Genomic DNA, 18,127 nt, shown 5'->3' with positions numbered 1-18,127 from the left:
GCTATTTAGAATCAGCCTTTTCTGCAGTGACGTAAGATGCTTCATAGCACTAGGGTCCTGGGTACACCCTATGTGTGATTTTGGTATGAAAATTGGATTATAAACTCCACTGGGGCAGAGATTTATGCGTATTATGGATTTTTGTTTTCTATAAACTGATGTGTAATATTCTGTTATCTAGAACAAGGTCCTGTCTATTGGCCCCATAGATTTCCAAGAGCTGCTACAGCGGAGGAAAAAATTCAGAGGCTAGAGAAAAATCCAAGTCGAGAGCCAAAAATATCTGTCAAGCTTTTAACTTGAAAATAATATTAGAATAGCAGATTTAAAAGAGGAATGGAGAGAAAAGGGTGACTTGACAAATGACACGGATTCACACCCACTGCTGGGCCGCCAGTAATAAGATACCGAGGAAGCAGCCAATCTTGGCTAATTACCAGTTGGAATTGTAATGTAAGGACTCTAATTAGGAGATTCTTATGGAGGTGATCAGATGATTAAACGCTGCATCTGAATGACCCCAACGTCAGCGAGCGGCGGTGCACAATGTCTGTAGAAACCGTAATCTTATTTTAAGAAGGGAGGCAGCGATATTTGTAATAATAGCTATGAGGTAAACTAATTAAAAGACAGATCCTGCAGGAAGGCTGTGGCTGTTCCAAAACAAAGTGCCAAATCCCAACAGTGGAGAGGCAGTCAAGTGGAAAATGTCTGCCTGACCCTTGTCCTCGCTATTAATTTGCAGGAAAACTAATGACACATATACATATTCCCACAAAATTGTTCTAATTACTAATTTGCCAAAGGAGCCCAGTTTCCAAATTAAACATGACTGCAGTCTGGGAGAGAAAAAAAAAAAGCTGGGATTATAAACACACGGTGTTTCATGAGTATTCAAAGACACAACCGACAATTTGACAAAATGCTGACTTTGCCAATTGCTATAGATGGATCCTCGGCTTCTGTAGCAGTGCTGGGTTGGCCCTGAGCTTTTCTTACTGGCAGGCTTAAAGGGAAAGGAAACCTAGTCGGTGCAAACCCCCCACCCCCCCTCCCGTGTGTTGCCCACCCTCCCTCCTCCCCCTGGCCTACCCGTCCCGCTGGGCAAATGCCCCTAACTTGTTACTTACCCTTCTGCCCAGGTCCAGTCCAGGGAGTTCACAGACAACATCTTCTTCCATGCGATCTTCTTCCTGCTTTGAACAGCGTTTTGGAGCATGCGCATTAGGATCATTTCGTTGGTACGGATCTACTGCGTATGCTCCAAAAGTCACGCGCATGCGCAGTAGATCGTACCGGCGAAATGATCCTACTGCGCATGCGCCGTTCACAGTAGGAAGAAGATCACGTGGAAGAAGATGTCGTCTGTGAACTCCCTGGACTGGACCTGCGCAGAAGGGTAAGTAACAAGTTAGGGGCATTTGCCCAGCGGGACGGGTAGGCCAGGGGGGAGGAGGGAGGGGGGGCAACAAACGGGTGGGGGGGTGGGGGGTTTGCGCCGACTAGGTTTCCTTCCCCTTTAAAGCCAAAGAATGGGTCAGCATGATGGTGCAATAATTAGCACTGCTCTCTTGCTATGCTGGAGTTCTGAGTTTGATTCTGATGAGGGCAATCATCGTGGAGTTTCTATGGTCTCCCTGAGTTTGTGCAGGCTCCATTGAGGTACTCCGATCTTCCTCATATGCTTAAAACATGGTGGGTTAACTGGCTCCTTAGAGGAACAGAAACACCAAAAAATTAAACTGTCCTAAACGAATGAAAATATAATGCAATGTTGTGCTGCACTGGTACAACGGGTTTGTTTGCTTCAGAAACTCTACTATAGTTTATATAAACAAGCTGCTGTGTAGCCATGGGGGCAGCCATTCAAGCACAGGATACATAGTAGATAACAGGTAAGTACTACTATAGTTTATATAAAAAAGCTGCTGTGTAGCCATGGGAGCAGCCATTCAAGCACAGGATACACAGTAGATAACAGATAAGTACTACTATAGTTTATATAAACAAGCTGCTGTGTAGTCATGGGGGCAGCCATTCAAGCACAGGATACACAGTAGATAACAGATAAGTACTACTATAGTTTATATAAACAAGCTGCTGTGTAGCCATGGGGGCAGCCATTCAAGCACATGATACACAGTAGATAACAGATAAGTACTACTACAGTTTATATAAAAAAGCTGCTGTGTAGCCATGGGGGCAGCCATTCAAGCACAGGATACACAGTAGATAACAGATAAATACTACTATAGTTTATATAAACAAGCTGCTGTGTAGCCATGGGGGCAGCTATTCAAGCACAGGATACACAGTAGATAACAGATAAGTACTACTATAGTTTATATAAACAAGCTGCTGTGTAGCCATGGGGGCAGCTATTCAAGCACAGGATACACAGTAGATAACAGATAAGTACTACTATAGTTTATATAAACAAGCTGCTGTGTAGCCATGGGGGCAGCCATTCAAGCACAGGATACACAGTAGATAACAGATAAATACTACATATAAACAAACAGAATTTACAGAATTGTAAGCATATCCCAACAAATTCTGTCTAAACTGTGGCTAGTGTTTCTCAGCCAAAGGATTTACTGAGCCCATTATCCTCAGGTGGCATAGAATGTAAATTTGGAACTGGGATCCAAGAAGGGCCAACAACCCAATTTAGTGGCTTTCTGTTACATGAAAGAAGGATTCCTCTAGGTACAGAATTACCTATATCTTCACAACTTACAGAGTATTTATGGGCAAAGAAATAAAGATGAGCTATTCTCAGTAAGAGGGTATATTTTGCCTTTACATGGTCTGTTGCAAAGCTCCAGGAGGTGTGCGTAGAAATAACATATATTATTTGACATTAAAATCCACACCAGATGACTTACTCCATTCAGGAATGACACTAGGGCTGCAAATCTATACTAAGGGCAACTGTTCTTTCCTATTGCAGCAACATCCCCTTTTCAAGAGACACGTTCTCTTCAAAAATGATGAATGAGTCATGAGTCATTTTCATAAACAGGCAGTGATGTAAAGCCCTAATCAAAATGGATTTCCATTAAGTGTTCAATTATTGCATCTTTTTTTTGTTTTTGTTTTTCCTAAATGTATTACATGGGAATAATAGCCAGATCTCCGGAGAGCCCACTTGTATGTGTGCCTAAAGAAGGATGGGTTTAACTGTTCCTAATATACGTAACAAAATATCGCCCTGCCACCGAATTGCCGGCATGTTGCTCTGCTGTTTGCTCCGGGGCAACAATTTCTTTTATTTGTAGCGCCAGTCTGCTCGGGTAGATATTCATGATTTAATTGCACTGAAATTCTTGGTCTTAATCATTCAAGATCAGAGCCTGAAAAGGAGAGCTAAATTTAGCATTGTAACATTATCCAGGAATATAATATTATTTCATATTAGCATTATTGTAGCTGGCTTCATATATATATATATATATATATATTTAATATTTATATTTTGCTTATGTTATTATTTTATTATTTTACTCGACGATCTAAATATTGTTGCCATGTGTTTCTATATTTTTTGCCGCACATTTGTTAAATACTCAGGGGTCCGTTTACTAAATTGCGGTAAATCTGATTGTAAGTTTCCGCATGTTATCGCTGAGAATATTTTTACGCCAGAATATTCGCAGCGACTAACTGTACTAAACAGCGATGCGCTCAGAAGTCATTGCGATCACTTGCGGTAACTACGTTAAGGAACCAGCTTACGTTATTTTTAGCGAGTTGCGAATTTTCTGGCGAAAAATTAAGTTTTTGCGAATATTTATGCTATTAAATAGTCTTGTTTTATGGCGGTTATTATGGCAATTTTTACTGTGACATTTATGGCCAGAAATGGATCTTCAAAACTCATAAACTTTATTGACTGATGATTATACCATCCAACAACATCACCAGAGTGACACCAATCAAACATGTCTGCATCATATAAACCCTTCTGCCAATAGAATCATAGGAACAAGAAATGATACCAGTCAATCTCTTTGCTTCATAGAAATGCACAGTTTAATGTCGCCAATCACAATGAAACCAAAAAAGCGTAGAGGCTGACGAATCCTTGGACTGTGATGCCGCTGCCAATAATACGACTCTGAGCTGGAACTGCTGCTGTTGCAACAGAAGCAGAAGCCAAATCTGTCTCCTGTCAGCAAAGAATGATGGGTAAAAAAAAACAGTTTTATGGGATATTTCCTGCCCCTTGAGAATTTTCTGGCGAAAAAAATACTTTTACGCCACTACATAGGTGGCGGTAAAAGTTTGCGAATATTCTGGCGTTAATTTTGTCTTTAGCACATTTTTCTGTTTAGGAAACCATGCGTTAATGTGTACGTAGCGTTATTTTCAGCGAATGCGATAACTGGCGAACAATTATTCTTGCGCAAGAAAATTCGCAAATTCATATTTACCGCAGGTTAGTAAACTGGCGATAACATATTTGGCGAAAATTCTGTCTATATATTGTGCGAATATTTTTAACGCACTTTAGTAAACGGACCCCTGTGTGTGGAACAGTATTGGTGTGGGGTAATTTCACATAATCCCCTATGTGGAGTGAACATTTTCAGTTGTTCTGATGGTCCAATTTGAGAGAGGCAAGAAGTATGGCGGCTAATGGAACTAATGGGACAAAAATGTTGTCTAGCTTTACGGCAGGAATTCTAGATATACACTAGAAATCAAAGCCATCCTCTCTACCCTTTATCAATTTGAATTAAACATGCATTCATTTCCAAACAGATGAAGCAAATGTTATGCCCCTAATATGTCATGACACTATGAAACACTTAGGGGGATATTATTTAAAGTCTGAAACTCGAAAAATTAGAATTTTTTTTTTTTTACTGTAAAAAACAAATTTTTTGTGAAAAAAACGAAATTCTTTCAAGATTTACCAGAATCCGAAAATCTGCCATCTCAGACCTAGTTGTATATAATCAATAGGAGAGGTCCCTCTCCTATTTGGAAGTTTCTGTGGTCTGTGCTGGAATTAGCTGGACTATTTCGGGCTTTTCAGTGCAAAATTTTAAAAAGTTTGGGCTTTTCAGGAAAAAGCCACCCAAAAATCGAGCGATTCTGGGAAAAAATCCGAAAGAAATCATACGATTCGGGTTGTTGCTCAATTTTATTGAGTTTTGCCCAGATCCAATCAAATGTTTAACATTAAATATTGTGGTTTCTAGTTTGATCTGAATTTTTTAAATTAAATTAATGCGAGAATTTTAATTAAAAATGGCTCCCCTATTTCTTTTTAAATAGCCTCTTTAATACAGGCATGAGATCCCGTTATCCAGAAAGCTCCAGACTGAAAGACCTTTACCATTTTAAGAAAATAATTCTAATTTTATACAATGTATGAGAAAGTCGAAAGTACACTAGAGGAATTCTATGGCATACTCTTAGCATAATCCGTTTTTAATTGTATTTCAGCATTTCTTCGGGGCCCTCCCATGCACTAAAATAGTCAGTATTTGGAAATCTTTAGGATTTGATTTAAAAAATGAAATAAAATAAATGTATCTGGGTAATTATCCAGTGGTCTGTTCAACCTATTTATCTAAATTAAATTGATCATAAAATTTGATAAATATGAAGCAACTTAATTCATTATTTTTAGAGAGGCATATTTATTTCAAAGCAAATTTTACTTGAAGTGCTACACTAATACGTTTTTTTTAATTGTTCCAACATATTTCTATTTAACGCATATTTTTCTGTTCCATTGGCGTTTTCAAAATATTCTTAATTGCTTTTTTGCTTAGGGTGAAAAGAAATACACAGAATGGAATATTTAGCCAAGCATTTGATTTGAAAATGTTATTTTAAATGTTTTAGGTCAAGTCTGAATTGGTGTACTGTCTGGAAAAAAAAACGTAATTACTGCTCAGCCATTAGAAAAATTATATTGCTTCTTTCCTGGGTGACAGTTGTTTGACGTTTGGCCATTCTCGAAATGCAATTATGCTTCAACACAATATACAAAATGTTGATGACAAGTTTTGTAATTATAATATACACTGGATTTTGCAGACACCATTGGTCACCTATGTAAAAGAAGCCACAAAATACTCCGGCTTAATAAACTGGGCAGCAAAAAAAATAAAAATTCAAAATAGAGGGATTCTGATTAAAGGAAAAAGATTATCCCTTGGCTTATTATGAAAGGTAAAGTAAGTCAGAATAAGTTAGACAAAAGCATTACTGCCCTTGATAATTTGCTTCTAAGCAGAAGCCGCCATATTGAATCTGCTTTTTAGTTTTGTAGGATCAATCTATAGTTACCAAAAGGACCAATAAATGGCTTTTGAACTATAATAACTATTGTGATATAAAACTGCCTGTCAATCATCAATTCAGAGTTGGGTAGAACCCGTTTGGGCACTTTACTTGAGACACGTGTAATGAAAGGCATCATGACATTTTATTTTACTTTTATTCAGAACCAATTAGGGTTGCCACCTTTTCAATTTGGTGAATCTGGGTAGGAGGCAGGGTGGATGACTTCTGGGGTGGGCCACTGACGTTGAGGGGAGGGTGGTGATGTGGAATTAACTTCAATGTCGTGTCCAGATTTCCTGATTTGGAAATTCAGACAGGCAGTTTTCACCCGGACAGTCCTTCCAAAAACTGGGCTTGTCCAGGTGAAAACTAGACAGGTGGCAACCCTAGAACCAATTAAGTACTTTATTGCAGACTTGCAGCAGGATAGACAGGGAACGTTAAAAGAGAACTAAAACTAAAAATGGTGTAATTTATTCCAGGGATACACCAAATCCAGGGGGATTCCATTTGGGTTTTGGTTTAATCTGATCTTTTTTTTTTAAGGAAGGATTCAGAATCCGTGAATTCAAGTGCCTGGCTGAACAGCCTCAAAACACTTAGGGGGTTATCTACTAAACTCTGAATGCAAAAATCATGAAAAATTATTATAAAATCTAACTTTTAAAAAATCACAAATTTTTCAGAATTTATTAAACCCAGAGGATAGAAAATCCGGCATCTCAGACCTGCCGAGGTTGCATATAAGTCAATGGGAGAAGTCCCAATGATTTTTTGATGTGCACTGGGTTTCGTACAATACCCCAAAGTTTTTGGGCAAAAAACACAAGAAATCGGAGTTTTCGGGTGAAAAATCCAAAAAAGAATTGTTAAAATCGAATGAAAAGTCAGAAAAAAACGTGAAAATTGGGCTTTTTCCAGCAAAAAAAAAAAAATGTGGGGAAAATGTAATAATAAATAAGCGTAAAAAAACTCAAGCAGATTTGATCGGAGTTTGTAGCAGAAAATATGGATATAAATTCGGACTTTGATAAATAATCCCCTAAAAAGTGACTATAGGTCAAATGATTAAGAAAATTGCACATTACCCTTCCCAGCTCAGATTCAATTCACAATTTGGCTGGATTCTGGCAAAATCCCAAAAAAAGTCTATTTGGTGCATACCTAATTTTATCCAGGGTTGGACTGGGGGGCTTGGGGCCCACCTCCATCCCCCGCTGCCGCTCTAGTGCAACGCGTCGCGTTTCTGCATAAGCAAGTGGTGCCGGTCTCTTCGCATGAGAACATTTTTATTTTGCCACAACCCCCAACAAACAGGGATCGCGCAACACTAAGAAGCGGATTTAGGCCGCTGGGACCCACCGAGTTTTTTCCCGGTGTCCCGCCGGCCCAGTCTGACACTGATTTTATCCACTGAACTTACTGAACTAGCCAAGAGGTACAGCAGCCCTATAAGAGTAACAATGCAGAACTTCAAATATATCCAAAAGAGCTTAAGATTTTGGATCTTGTAAGGCTGTTTTTTTGTCAGTGACTCTGCACATGCTCAGTGTGCTTAATTAGCCTTGTATCATGCCTTTTACGTTATAGTAACGCATAATATGAGTTCCTAAGCTCAGGTCAGCAGCCAAGAGTATGTGCCAGGAATCAGCAGAAAAGAAGATGGGGAGCTACTGGGGCATCTTTGGAGACACAGATCTTCCCTGCTGTGGTCACCCTGGGCAAAAAACACAATTTGTAGCAATTCTGTTGAGAACATTACAGGAAACATTGCTTTTAATTTATTATTTCGTTTATAAGCAGTAATTTGGCATCTTTGAACGGAGAAGGGAATTTTGGGTCAGAAAATGTAAAGATGTCCCCCTCCCCCCAAACTGTAGCATTTATTTTATTTTACAGAAAATTCAATTCTGCTGTATAATTATTTTTTATTGCTTTGTCAAGTCCTTGGTAATTGAAACTTATCAGATGGTGTATATAAAATGAAATCGAACAGACTTGGCCAGACAATAAAGTAGCGCTCACTCATTTTCCCAACTACAAACATTAAAGGTTTGAGAGCTGATAATGTTGCGTGTGAAGGTAGTTACTTCCCATGCACAAATGCAATTTTTTTTTTTCCTTTGCTCTCTATTTCTAAAAGCGAGTAATACAATTCATTTACATATCAGATCCCAAACAATCTACGTTTGACAATAGGAAAAGCTCACAGAGGCTGCGCATTGTCGCGTTACATCTCAGCCTTCTTTAAGTACATTTTTAACAATGTTATAGCTATCAAAGGTTTAGCATGGACTCTAAATAAATGGTTACAGAAGTGCTTCAGCTTTGTGTGTCTAAAAGTAAGCCTGCTGTGTATGAATTCAGAATCTTTTCTCCTTTTATTCCCCTCAAAAAATATGCACGCACATTTTTATAATAATTTTTTCATGAAAATTCAATGCTGGAAGGGACACAGAAGTTCAAAACAAATTTAGTTGGAGAATGGTATATGAAAAATGGAAAAAAAATCCTAATTATAAAATTATATACTTATATAATTTTCTAAGCCACGTAGAGAAGAAATGAATCTATAGAGAAAATGTTGAGGGGCACCTTAAATTTAGAACAAATATCTATTTAATTACACATGGCTGTGAACATGGCTGAAGACCTGTAGTCTAGAACACTTTTGGCCTCAAAGCAATGGGTCCATCGCTCAAGCATGTGTTTGGATTGGAGAACAACAATGTCATCCAAAGAAGATAACTGAGTTTATAAGGGCAGAGACACATGAGAAGATTCTGGGAGACCTAGTCATTCGGTGACAAATTGCCTCTTCTTCGGGTGACTAATCTCTCCGAAAAGCCTTCCCGCCAGCTAGAATCTAAATCGCCGGCAGGGTGGCACTTGGAGCACTTTTTTCAGAAGTTGTCTGAAGTTGCTTTACAAGGAAACTTCGGGCGACTTCAGAAAACGAAGCGCTCCGAAGTGCCATCCCGCTGGCGATCTAGTCGGCGGGAAGGCTTTTTGGAGAGATTAATTGCCCGAAGAAGAGAGCGATGTCGCCAGGCGACTAAACCTCCTCAAATCTTCAATATATTGGGATAGCAAATCACGGAAAACAGCAAAGAGCAGAATACCTGCTATTCAATCTTCTCAAATCTTCGCATGTGTCTCTGCCTTAAGAGGACAGGAAGCCATAACATTATTTATGGTTGTTGGTGGATGCTACGAGGTGTTATTCCTAGCTTTAATGCTTTAATGATACTTCTAATTGGGAAGCTCTGTTCTTGAAAATGATCAGGGGCTCTAGAGAAGAGTATAGTGTTATTACGATTCTAGCTCTTCACTGTTATGGTAATGAAAGGAGAAGATAATATTCCCACCCAAAGATATCTTTCTGCTACATGTAAGTAAAAATGTCTCTTCAAAACATACAATAGTTTTACAACTTAAAAAATAAATATATAATATTAAAAAATAATAATAACAACAAATATTTCCCCCCCCCCTCTCAGGCTTGGGATGATATTATATCTATCTCTTTTCTCCATACAACAATGTTTTGACAGTGAATATGAGGCTCAGTACACCACATCATCCCAGCATCATTCAAGCCACTAGAAAGTGGCCGCATGTATACAATTGGCCTCCCACAAACACCACAGGTAGGTTAATAACACAAATACTTACAGGTTGGGGACTTGCTTTGGGTTCTGTGGACTTCACATGTAAATGTGACATCATGGCTTGAAGACGTTCCTTGTCTTTTGACAGCTACAGAAAAAAAGGAAAAATACCATAAATATATATACACAGGGAACTCTGAATATCACTCTTGTATTATAAGGGATAATGTACCCCCTACTGTAAATGATAAGGATATTAGAAGTCACTGAGGGGTTGTTCTGTGACCATATAAAGGCACAAGGCTGCAGGCTGAGTTATACAGGGAACTCTGAGTATCACTCATGTATTATAAGGGATAATGTACCCCCTGCTGTAAATGATAAGGATATTAGAAGTCACTGAGGGGTTGTTCTGTGACCATATAAAGGCACAAGGCTGCAGGCTGAGTTATACAGGGAACTCTGAGTATCACTCATGTATTATAAGGGATAATGTACCCCCTACTGTAAATGATAAGGATATTAGAAGTCACTGAGGGGTTCTGTGACCATATAAAGGCACAAGGCTGCAGGCTGAGTTATACAGGGAACTTTAAATATCACTCATGTATTATAAGGGATAATGTACCCCCCTACTGTAAATGATAAGGATATTAGAAGTCACTGAGGGGTTGTTCTCTGACCATATAAAGACACAAGGCTGCAGGCTGAGTTATACAGGGAACTCTGAGTATCACTCATGTATTATAAGGGATAATGTACCCCCTACTGTAAATGATAAGGATATTGGAAGTGACTGTGGGGTTGTTCTGTGACCATATAAAGGCACAAGGCTGCAGGCTAAGTTATACAGGGAACTCTGAGTATCACTCATGTATTATAAGGGATAATGTACCCCCTACTGTAAATGATAAGGATATTAGAAGTCACTGAGGGGTTGTTCTGTGACCATATAAAGGCACAAGGCTGCAGGCTGAGTTATACAGGGAACTCTGAGTATCACTCATGTATTATAAGGGATAATGTACCCCCTACTGTAAATGATAAGGATATTAGAAGTCCCAGAGGACCTATCTAAAGATCCCAAGACACAGGGATAATGCCATTTTACAGGTCATGGAACTCCACAATGACACAAATATCTTGTCATTATTTCTTATAATACACAGTTTTCAAGGATTATATGACATAAGCATAAATTATTACTGGTGACATCACTAACCAGCATTTACGAAGATTTCTTTTTAAGTTAATGGTTGTTGTATATTATTAGATTTGCACAAAAAGAAAAAAGAAACTCTTAAAAAAAAAAAAAGGCATGCCTTGGCAGCTATACATAAAAGAAATACCAAGTATAGAATTTCTGGCTTGTATGTTGGAATTCTTATCAAAAAGAATCTCTCGAATGATTTGAAATGGTTGAGTTTTATGCCGAACTTCTGTCAGCTTGCCAAATGACACTGGCCAAGCCAAGAAGTCATTTTTGGATCCATATGGCTACACGCTACCGGATTGAAATTACCCTGAAAGGCTGATAATTATTCTTATGTAGAATGCATCAAATCACCTTAAGCTTCAATTTAAATCATATTAGTATTTGTTCTTATCAAGATATAGAAATATAATCATTTCAGAATCTATTTTATTGGTGTTCTCCTCTAGAACACGGACTGAATAGTGCAGGGAATTGCTGCTAAATGATGGAACACGGGTGCCTCTGTTTCTTCAGTTCCATCGCATCAGTGCCTGTTCGTATTGCATTTGAGTTGCAAAGTCAATTTTTGCACAAAATTTGTACTTAACATAAATAATAGAAATTTAAAGAGAGACATGTCTTTAAAGGGCCACAAACAAGAAGAACATTTTGCTTCCAGACTGACTAATAAGATAATGAAATGTTGCCCAATCACGGGAATAGGGGAGAGAGTGATATTATTGGGTCAGCTTGCTTAAAGGCCATATTCATAATTTCCTAGGGTAGATCGTATCATTACTGTTAATGTTTTCAAAGGCCAATGGACATCATTCACAACTGGCATGGAGCACCACAATAAAGGGCTGTCCAGCTGGAGGTAGAGTTCTGCAGTGGCTCGGGTACCCGCGGGTTATCCGCAAAAAAGAGGGTACCCTGCGGAATGAGGGTAGGATTTTCAGGTGCAGGTATAGATGTGGGTTGCGGGTCTGATCTTAATTTCTTATGTTATATTGTCTATATTTTAGTCCTTTTAAAAAACTTGTTTGTGTCCCTGCCCACTTTTGATGATGTCACTTCCAGTTTGCAGCAACATCACTTCCTGTTTGATGGTGGTCAGCAGGTTGGGTTGTGGATAAGGCAGTTGCGGGTCCGGCTTGGGTAGCCAATTAAAGTGGGTAAATATGTGGGTTGCGGTTCGGGTCTTAGAAATTGATTCAACGCAGGACTCTAGCTAGAGGTCTCAAGCAGGATGTGGCCCTAAAAGAGATTTTTATGGCCCCAGAAAGGAAAGGGCTCCAATGACCTCTGTGGAAGATGCAATAGATGGCTTTATATTTTTTATCTGTCCCGCTCCCCAAAATGTCATATAGAAAAATAACTGACCAACTATATGGCTGGACAATACATTTCTATCCATCCGTCAGGCCTCAGTGCACGGGATTTTATATTATTTTCACATTTAAAAAAAAAAAAAAAAAAAAGTTTGCTTCATTTAGAGGTATAAAACCCCAAACTGCTTTTATTAGCATCTCATTATAGATAATAGGAATTGGATCAATGACCTAGTAGGCACTTTAGTTACTTGTACTGTTACTGACCAGCAAAACTGTAATACAGTGTCTGCTACTAAACAGCAATAACAATATTAATAATAATTACCTTTCACTTCCTGCGGAAATTATCCGAAACATTCTCATTAATAGGATTATTCTCATTTTCAAGAATGGAGACACAGTTTTAGGTAAAGACAGATGACGGAGGCCAACCAGGCAATATCAGATGAATGCACTAGGCCCCTCAATACTCAATGAAAATACAGACTGCTGTTCTGCAGAATCCACTCATTACGGCTCTTCGAAACGTGACAAGTGTCATAGATCTCTCCAAGGTGCCAAAGGTATTAATTCATTGCCCTAGGTATAACTATCTCGGCATTCAGCATGTCATGTATGTCAGGAATGTGGAAGAGCAACTAACAAGAGCATTGTCTTGTGCTTCAACAGAACAAGAACAGAAAAGTTACTGCATAACAATATAAATTATTTTATGAACAAAACATTCCTTCTATGTCTATTGGTATATTATAAATATGGGTGGGAAGTGCCATATTCCCATCAGCCATTAGAAAAAGAGTGTATAGAAGCTGGCAGGGTTCACAGAACATTGCCTTTGTGTGCATTGCCATTCTTTGTGTTCTTACAGTGATAATCTTTTTAGACAACTCTTCTCTGCCTTTAGACATCTGTTTGGGAGCAATGCTGCAAGCCTAAAAGACTCTCTGTGGATGCCAAAGGATCATATGGCTTATGCTTGAATGCAAATGTACATACAATAGGCTCTTTAATGTTACGTGGCAACACAAGGCACAGCGGATCAAAGAGATGCCTGCATTAAAATTGTAAATTGGCTTTGCTGTTATCAAGCTTATTAGACAGTGATATAATGTGATTTTCCATGCCTTGCCTTTTTCTTGTGCATTCTTAGATTAATAAATGGATATTAATGCCAGAGAAGCTAACCACCGTTGACCTGTATGTACAATGGAGGCGGTGATTAGTTGGTCAGAACGGGGTATACGGATTCCTTTAAGTATAATTTAAAAGAAAACTAAACTTGCAGAATGAATATGAAAACAACAGATATTAGTTATCATATTAAGTGGCCTATTAAAGAATGTTTCTAAACTGGAATATATGTATTGGTAAACATTTTACATGTTATACCCTGAGACACCATTATGCCAGGCCGGCTGGGTGCCCAAGGCAATAACTTCACCCCCTGTGCACGAAGAAGCGTTTGTGTGCTGACTTTGGGGAATGACTAAGATCCTGCACCTGATGGGGGACAAGAGCACGAACTAGTGGTAGGCAACAGAAGAAATACGTGCATTGCAACCCCAGGCATGTGTCTTTCCTGCCTACACACTCAATTTATGCAGTTGGGAAGTCTTACGTCATTAAATGCTTTACCAAATGTATCATACCTTTGGTGAAATAATAAATGGGGTAAAACTCCCCAGCTGCATATTTCAGCATGTGCGGCTCCATATATTCACAGATGACCAGGGACTAAGCCATGTCAACATTTAGCCAACACCACTAGTGCAGTACCTGACGTAATGGGTGCAAGCCCGGATTTGGGCAAGGCCATAAAGGCCTGAGCCCAGAGTGGCACGATTTCAGGGGCGGCATGCCGCCCCGCCGCACCATCTGCTAGTGCACAGAGGACTACATGCAAGGCAAATTTCCTAGTTACTTGCTGGGCGTACGCCAAGTAGGATAAATGTGTGTGTGCATGCGCGCGCATGCACACCGGGGGGTAGGGCGGAAGGACCGTGGCCGGCCTAGGGGTGGCAAAAAGAGAAATCTGGCCCTGAATGGGTGTGTGCCGGGTGTCTCTTACCTTTTCTGCCTACCCCTAGTTCTGGCCCTGATTTTGCAGTTCAAACTGTAACAGGAAGATGGAACTTTATCCAATATTTGGCTGATGTGATCGAACGTGTATTCATGCTCTTGGTTTGTTAGTGTGCACTTTGTATGGTGCCAGGAGACGGCCCTTGAAATTGCAATTGTCTATTTACCCAATGGCGCATACCATTAAAAAAAGTATATTTTTACGAAAATGGTGAAGCATGAGCTGTTTTATGCAATGTATTTTCATAAAGACCTACATTGTTCTGGGGTATAGTTTTCCTTTAAGTTTGTTTTATCTTACAGTTTAGTTTAGCTGACAATTAGGGGTTACTCCCCAATTACCAACATAACGCATCCTGGCAGTTGGAATGAAAGCAATAGTTGCTATAGAAAAGCTACAGCAAAGTAGCCTGATGTCAGGGCAAGCACAAAAGCCTTCAGAGATAGCGCCTGCAGAAGTGATTCATAAGCATTCTGTATAATAATAGATTCTCAGTGTCAGCTGTGTGGCTCCCCTCTGGATGGTTCAGCATTGGGCTGTAGGCCTTGAGCAGAGAGTACAAGCAGCCTGACATGCCAGAAATGAAAGCTCAACCAAATGCTCAAGTGAGACCTTCTTTTAGCTCTCAGCTATCAACCCTGGATTTAAATAAAAGTGGCTAATTACTTGGTCTGTGGTTGTTTTCCACTAATGCAGCCACCCAAGCAACTTCCTCCTGTAATTGTTTCTGCGAGACGTGATCATTTACGCGTCACCCCACGATACTAGGAAATACATTAGGCCGTACTGGATTAATGAAGAGTATACCAGGAGAAGAAGTGACAATAAAAGCCAGAGCCAAATGACACAAGACAAATTGTTAGGGGGGAATTAACATTTTAAGTAATTAAATAGATATATTTTTTTTTTTTTTCCTGGGACGGAAACAACAAAAAGTTTCAGTCTGTTTTTGCAGATATTTCTCTGTGACTATTTGAAGCTGTAAATGACTTTAAACTCTGTAAAATTCCAAATGTAATTATCTTTTCTGTTTAGCCCTGGGCCCTCTATATATCTTCACACTGGTGTCATGCATACAAAGTAGGCATTTCAATGGCATGCGCATATGCAAAGCGGAACATAATCAGCGTTTGCAAGGAGCCATGAAATGATGGGGTTAATTTCTCACCTTATGCCAGTGCACACTTACAGCGAGCCACTCGGCAAAATTAAATTGGAATGAAACGTCGTCGATAAACCTTAAACAGATCTAAAATTAACCCACCATGTGCTGTGGAAGATGCTTAGCCATGGTGAATATTAAATTGAAGTGGACTTGAAAGAAGCAAACAAAGAAGAAAGCCTCACAAAGAGCAGCTTGTATATGAATGGGTATATTATAACATGCACAGGTGAAAGTTTCCATAGCACAAGAAAACAAACACTAAATGAGACGGTCTCTGATCTTCTCCAGCCGGCCAGGGGAGCCTGTTTGTTTCTGCACACGTTTATGGCTGTATTGATCCAAAAATTATATTTAACTCAAACCCCCTACAATAACATCAACTGGCAGCAAGATTGTGGGTGCAGTTACTACCCCAAATCTGTTGATCTTCGATTCTCTAAAACAGGGATCCCCAACCTTTTGAACCTGTGAGCAACATTAAGATGTAAAAGGAGTTGGGGAGCAACGTTAGCATGAAAAATGTTCTTGTGGTTGGAGAGCAACATGTTGCTCATGAGCAACTGGTTGGGGATCACTGCTCTGAAATACGACACATGGTTACACAGCAGTTACAAAAACATTAAGCATATATAGAGGTTTAGGAAATAAAACCATAAAATCAAATAGTTCAACCAACTTGGAACTGTTAGGGCCACATCTTTCGCAGAGCTGATCACTAAGCCTAAAGGCAACCATACACAGGCAGACATACTTGATCAGCACAAAGACTGAAAGGGTGGTTATTGAGTGATATCTGACCACCTGGACGGCTATAGTGCTGTTCTGTTCCTCAATGAAAATTTGAGACTAAACACCCCAACTCTGATGGGATGGCAAGATGGTTGATCAAAAATGCCAATTGCACCACCCAAAGTTCCATACATAGCAAAATTGATTCAGCATGGATCCATATCTCCCAAGTGTCCAAAGCAGTTTTTATTAAAGCCACAATTTGCCACCCCTTGCCTCCAACACACTTAAAATGCTGTGCTTCATATATACAAAGGATAAGTGCATCCAAACTTGGTACTATAAATACACACACACATTTTTGCAGGTGTATAGAAATTACAGTTGTACCAAAAACGACAAAATGTAAAGCTATCAGGCACCCGAATGTTTTACCTGTAACTCTAATTGCTGCACAACTTGCATCTGAACCCGACATTGGGCCGTACTCCTGTCATCCAGTGCATGCTCGCTGTTGAGATGTCTGCAATGATATAAAGAAAGCTAATGAGAACATATTGAGGAGACCTGCAATTTCAACAATGATTATGCCCATAGTACATGGACCTGTCTGCTCTTAATGCTGAATCCAAGGGAAAGGTTAGGCTTGAACACAGACAAAGGAGAGCAGTGCAAAACATGAGCAGTGTGCAATTACACAGGCCTGTCTTGATTCATCATACGTTGTTCTTGTACAGAGGCTGATAAAGCCACTTCCCTAAGCAGGCAGACAAATTCCAACAATTCCATTTTTTAAATTAGTCAGTGATATGAAATATGTAAGGGCTGAAAGTAAAAACAATGATCACTTTTAGAGAAAGGGGTAAAAGTAAAGATCAATGGCAAATTATAGAACTTTCCCAGCTATGAGAATTCATTGACTCAACGGAGGTAACAATCATATTCCAGTTCTAAGGATCCTTTGTGCTCAACTGCTTACAATGAACTTCAATGTTATTGTGCTTCAGTCGCCACCCTATATTATGATCAATGTACCTTAAAGTGGATTTCAACTTTGAATGAATGAAGTTGTTCCAATTATTAAGCACTTCCAAAAATAAGCAGTTTTGCAAATTTGGATTCATTATTTTCAAAAAAATGCTTATAATAGTTGCAATTTCCTATAAGAAGGGCATCCAAACCGTTTTTTGCCCGGCTCCATACAGAGTCCAGGAAGTATTTTTCAAGGGGTTTCCTACTGATTAGATGATTTAGGCGTCATCTCAAGCTCTGGAAAGTCCCACAACCACTGGGAATAATTGCTTAAAGGTGAATTCAACCGCAAAGTAAAAAAAAAAACCTTACCCCCTACCCTACATTGACCGCCTCCCTCCTTCTCCCCAGTCCAGCTGCTACCCTGGGCAAATGCCCCTAACTCTTTACTTACCCCTCGGTGCAGATTCTGTCTAATGGAGTTCATGGGTACCATCAGCCGCTTCGGTAATCTTTGGGTCTTCTTCCAGAGCTTCGGCAATTTCAATGACTTTTAGCACATGCTCAGTTGTCCCAAAACAGAAAATTGCTCCAACTGTGCATGCACCGACACGGCACTTACTTCCTGTAGATTACCGAAGAGAAGATGATGGCTGCCATGAACTGCGCTGGACAGAATCTGCACCAAGAGGTAAGTAAAGAGTTAGGAGCATTTGCCCAGGGTAGCAGCTAGGC

The 18,127-nt window shown here is 39.5% G+C and overlaps 1 protein-coding gene across 20 annotated transcripts in view; it reads right to left on the bottom strand.

Moving 5' to 3' along the window:
* The window catches only part of foxp1.S (forkhead box P1 S homeolog), a 629,350-nt gene that overhangs the window by 25,963 nt on the left and 585,260 nt on the right, over positions 1 to 18,127 (bottom strand). For all 20 annotated transcript variants that reach the window (XM_018259715.2, XM_018259719.2, XM_018259717.2 and 17 more), the window contains 2 exon segments: positions 16,856 to 16,943; positions 9,982 to 10,065 (listed from right to left, as the gene is read on the bottom strand). In XM_018259715.2, coding sequence (XP_018115204.1) covers positions 9,982 to 10,065; positions 16,856 to 16,943 — 172 coding nt within the window.

Source organism: Xenopus laevis, chromosome 4S (assembly GCF_017654675.1).
Source record: "Xenopus laevis strain J_2021 chromosome 4S, Xenopus_laevis_v10.1, whole genome shotgun sequence".
NCBI lineage: Eukaryota > Metazoa > Chordata > Amphibia > Anura > Pipidae > Xenopus > Xenopus laevis.
Note: the sequence above shows the minus strand (reverse complement) of the source record. Positions and strands in the feature narration are given on the sequence as shown.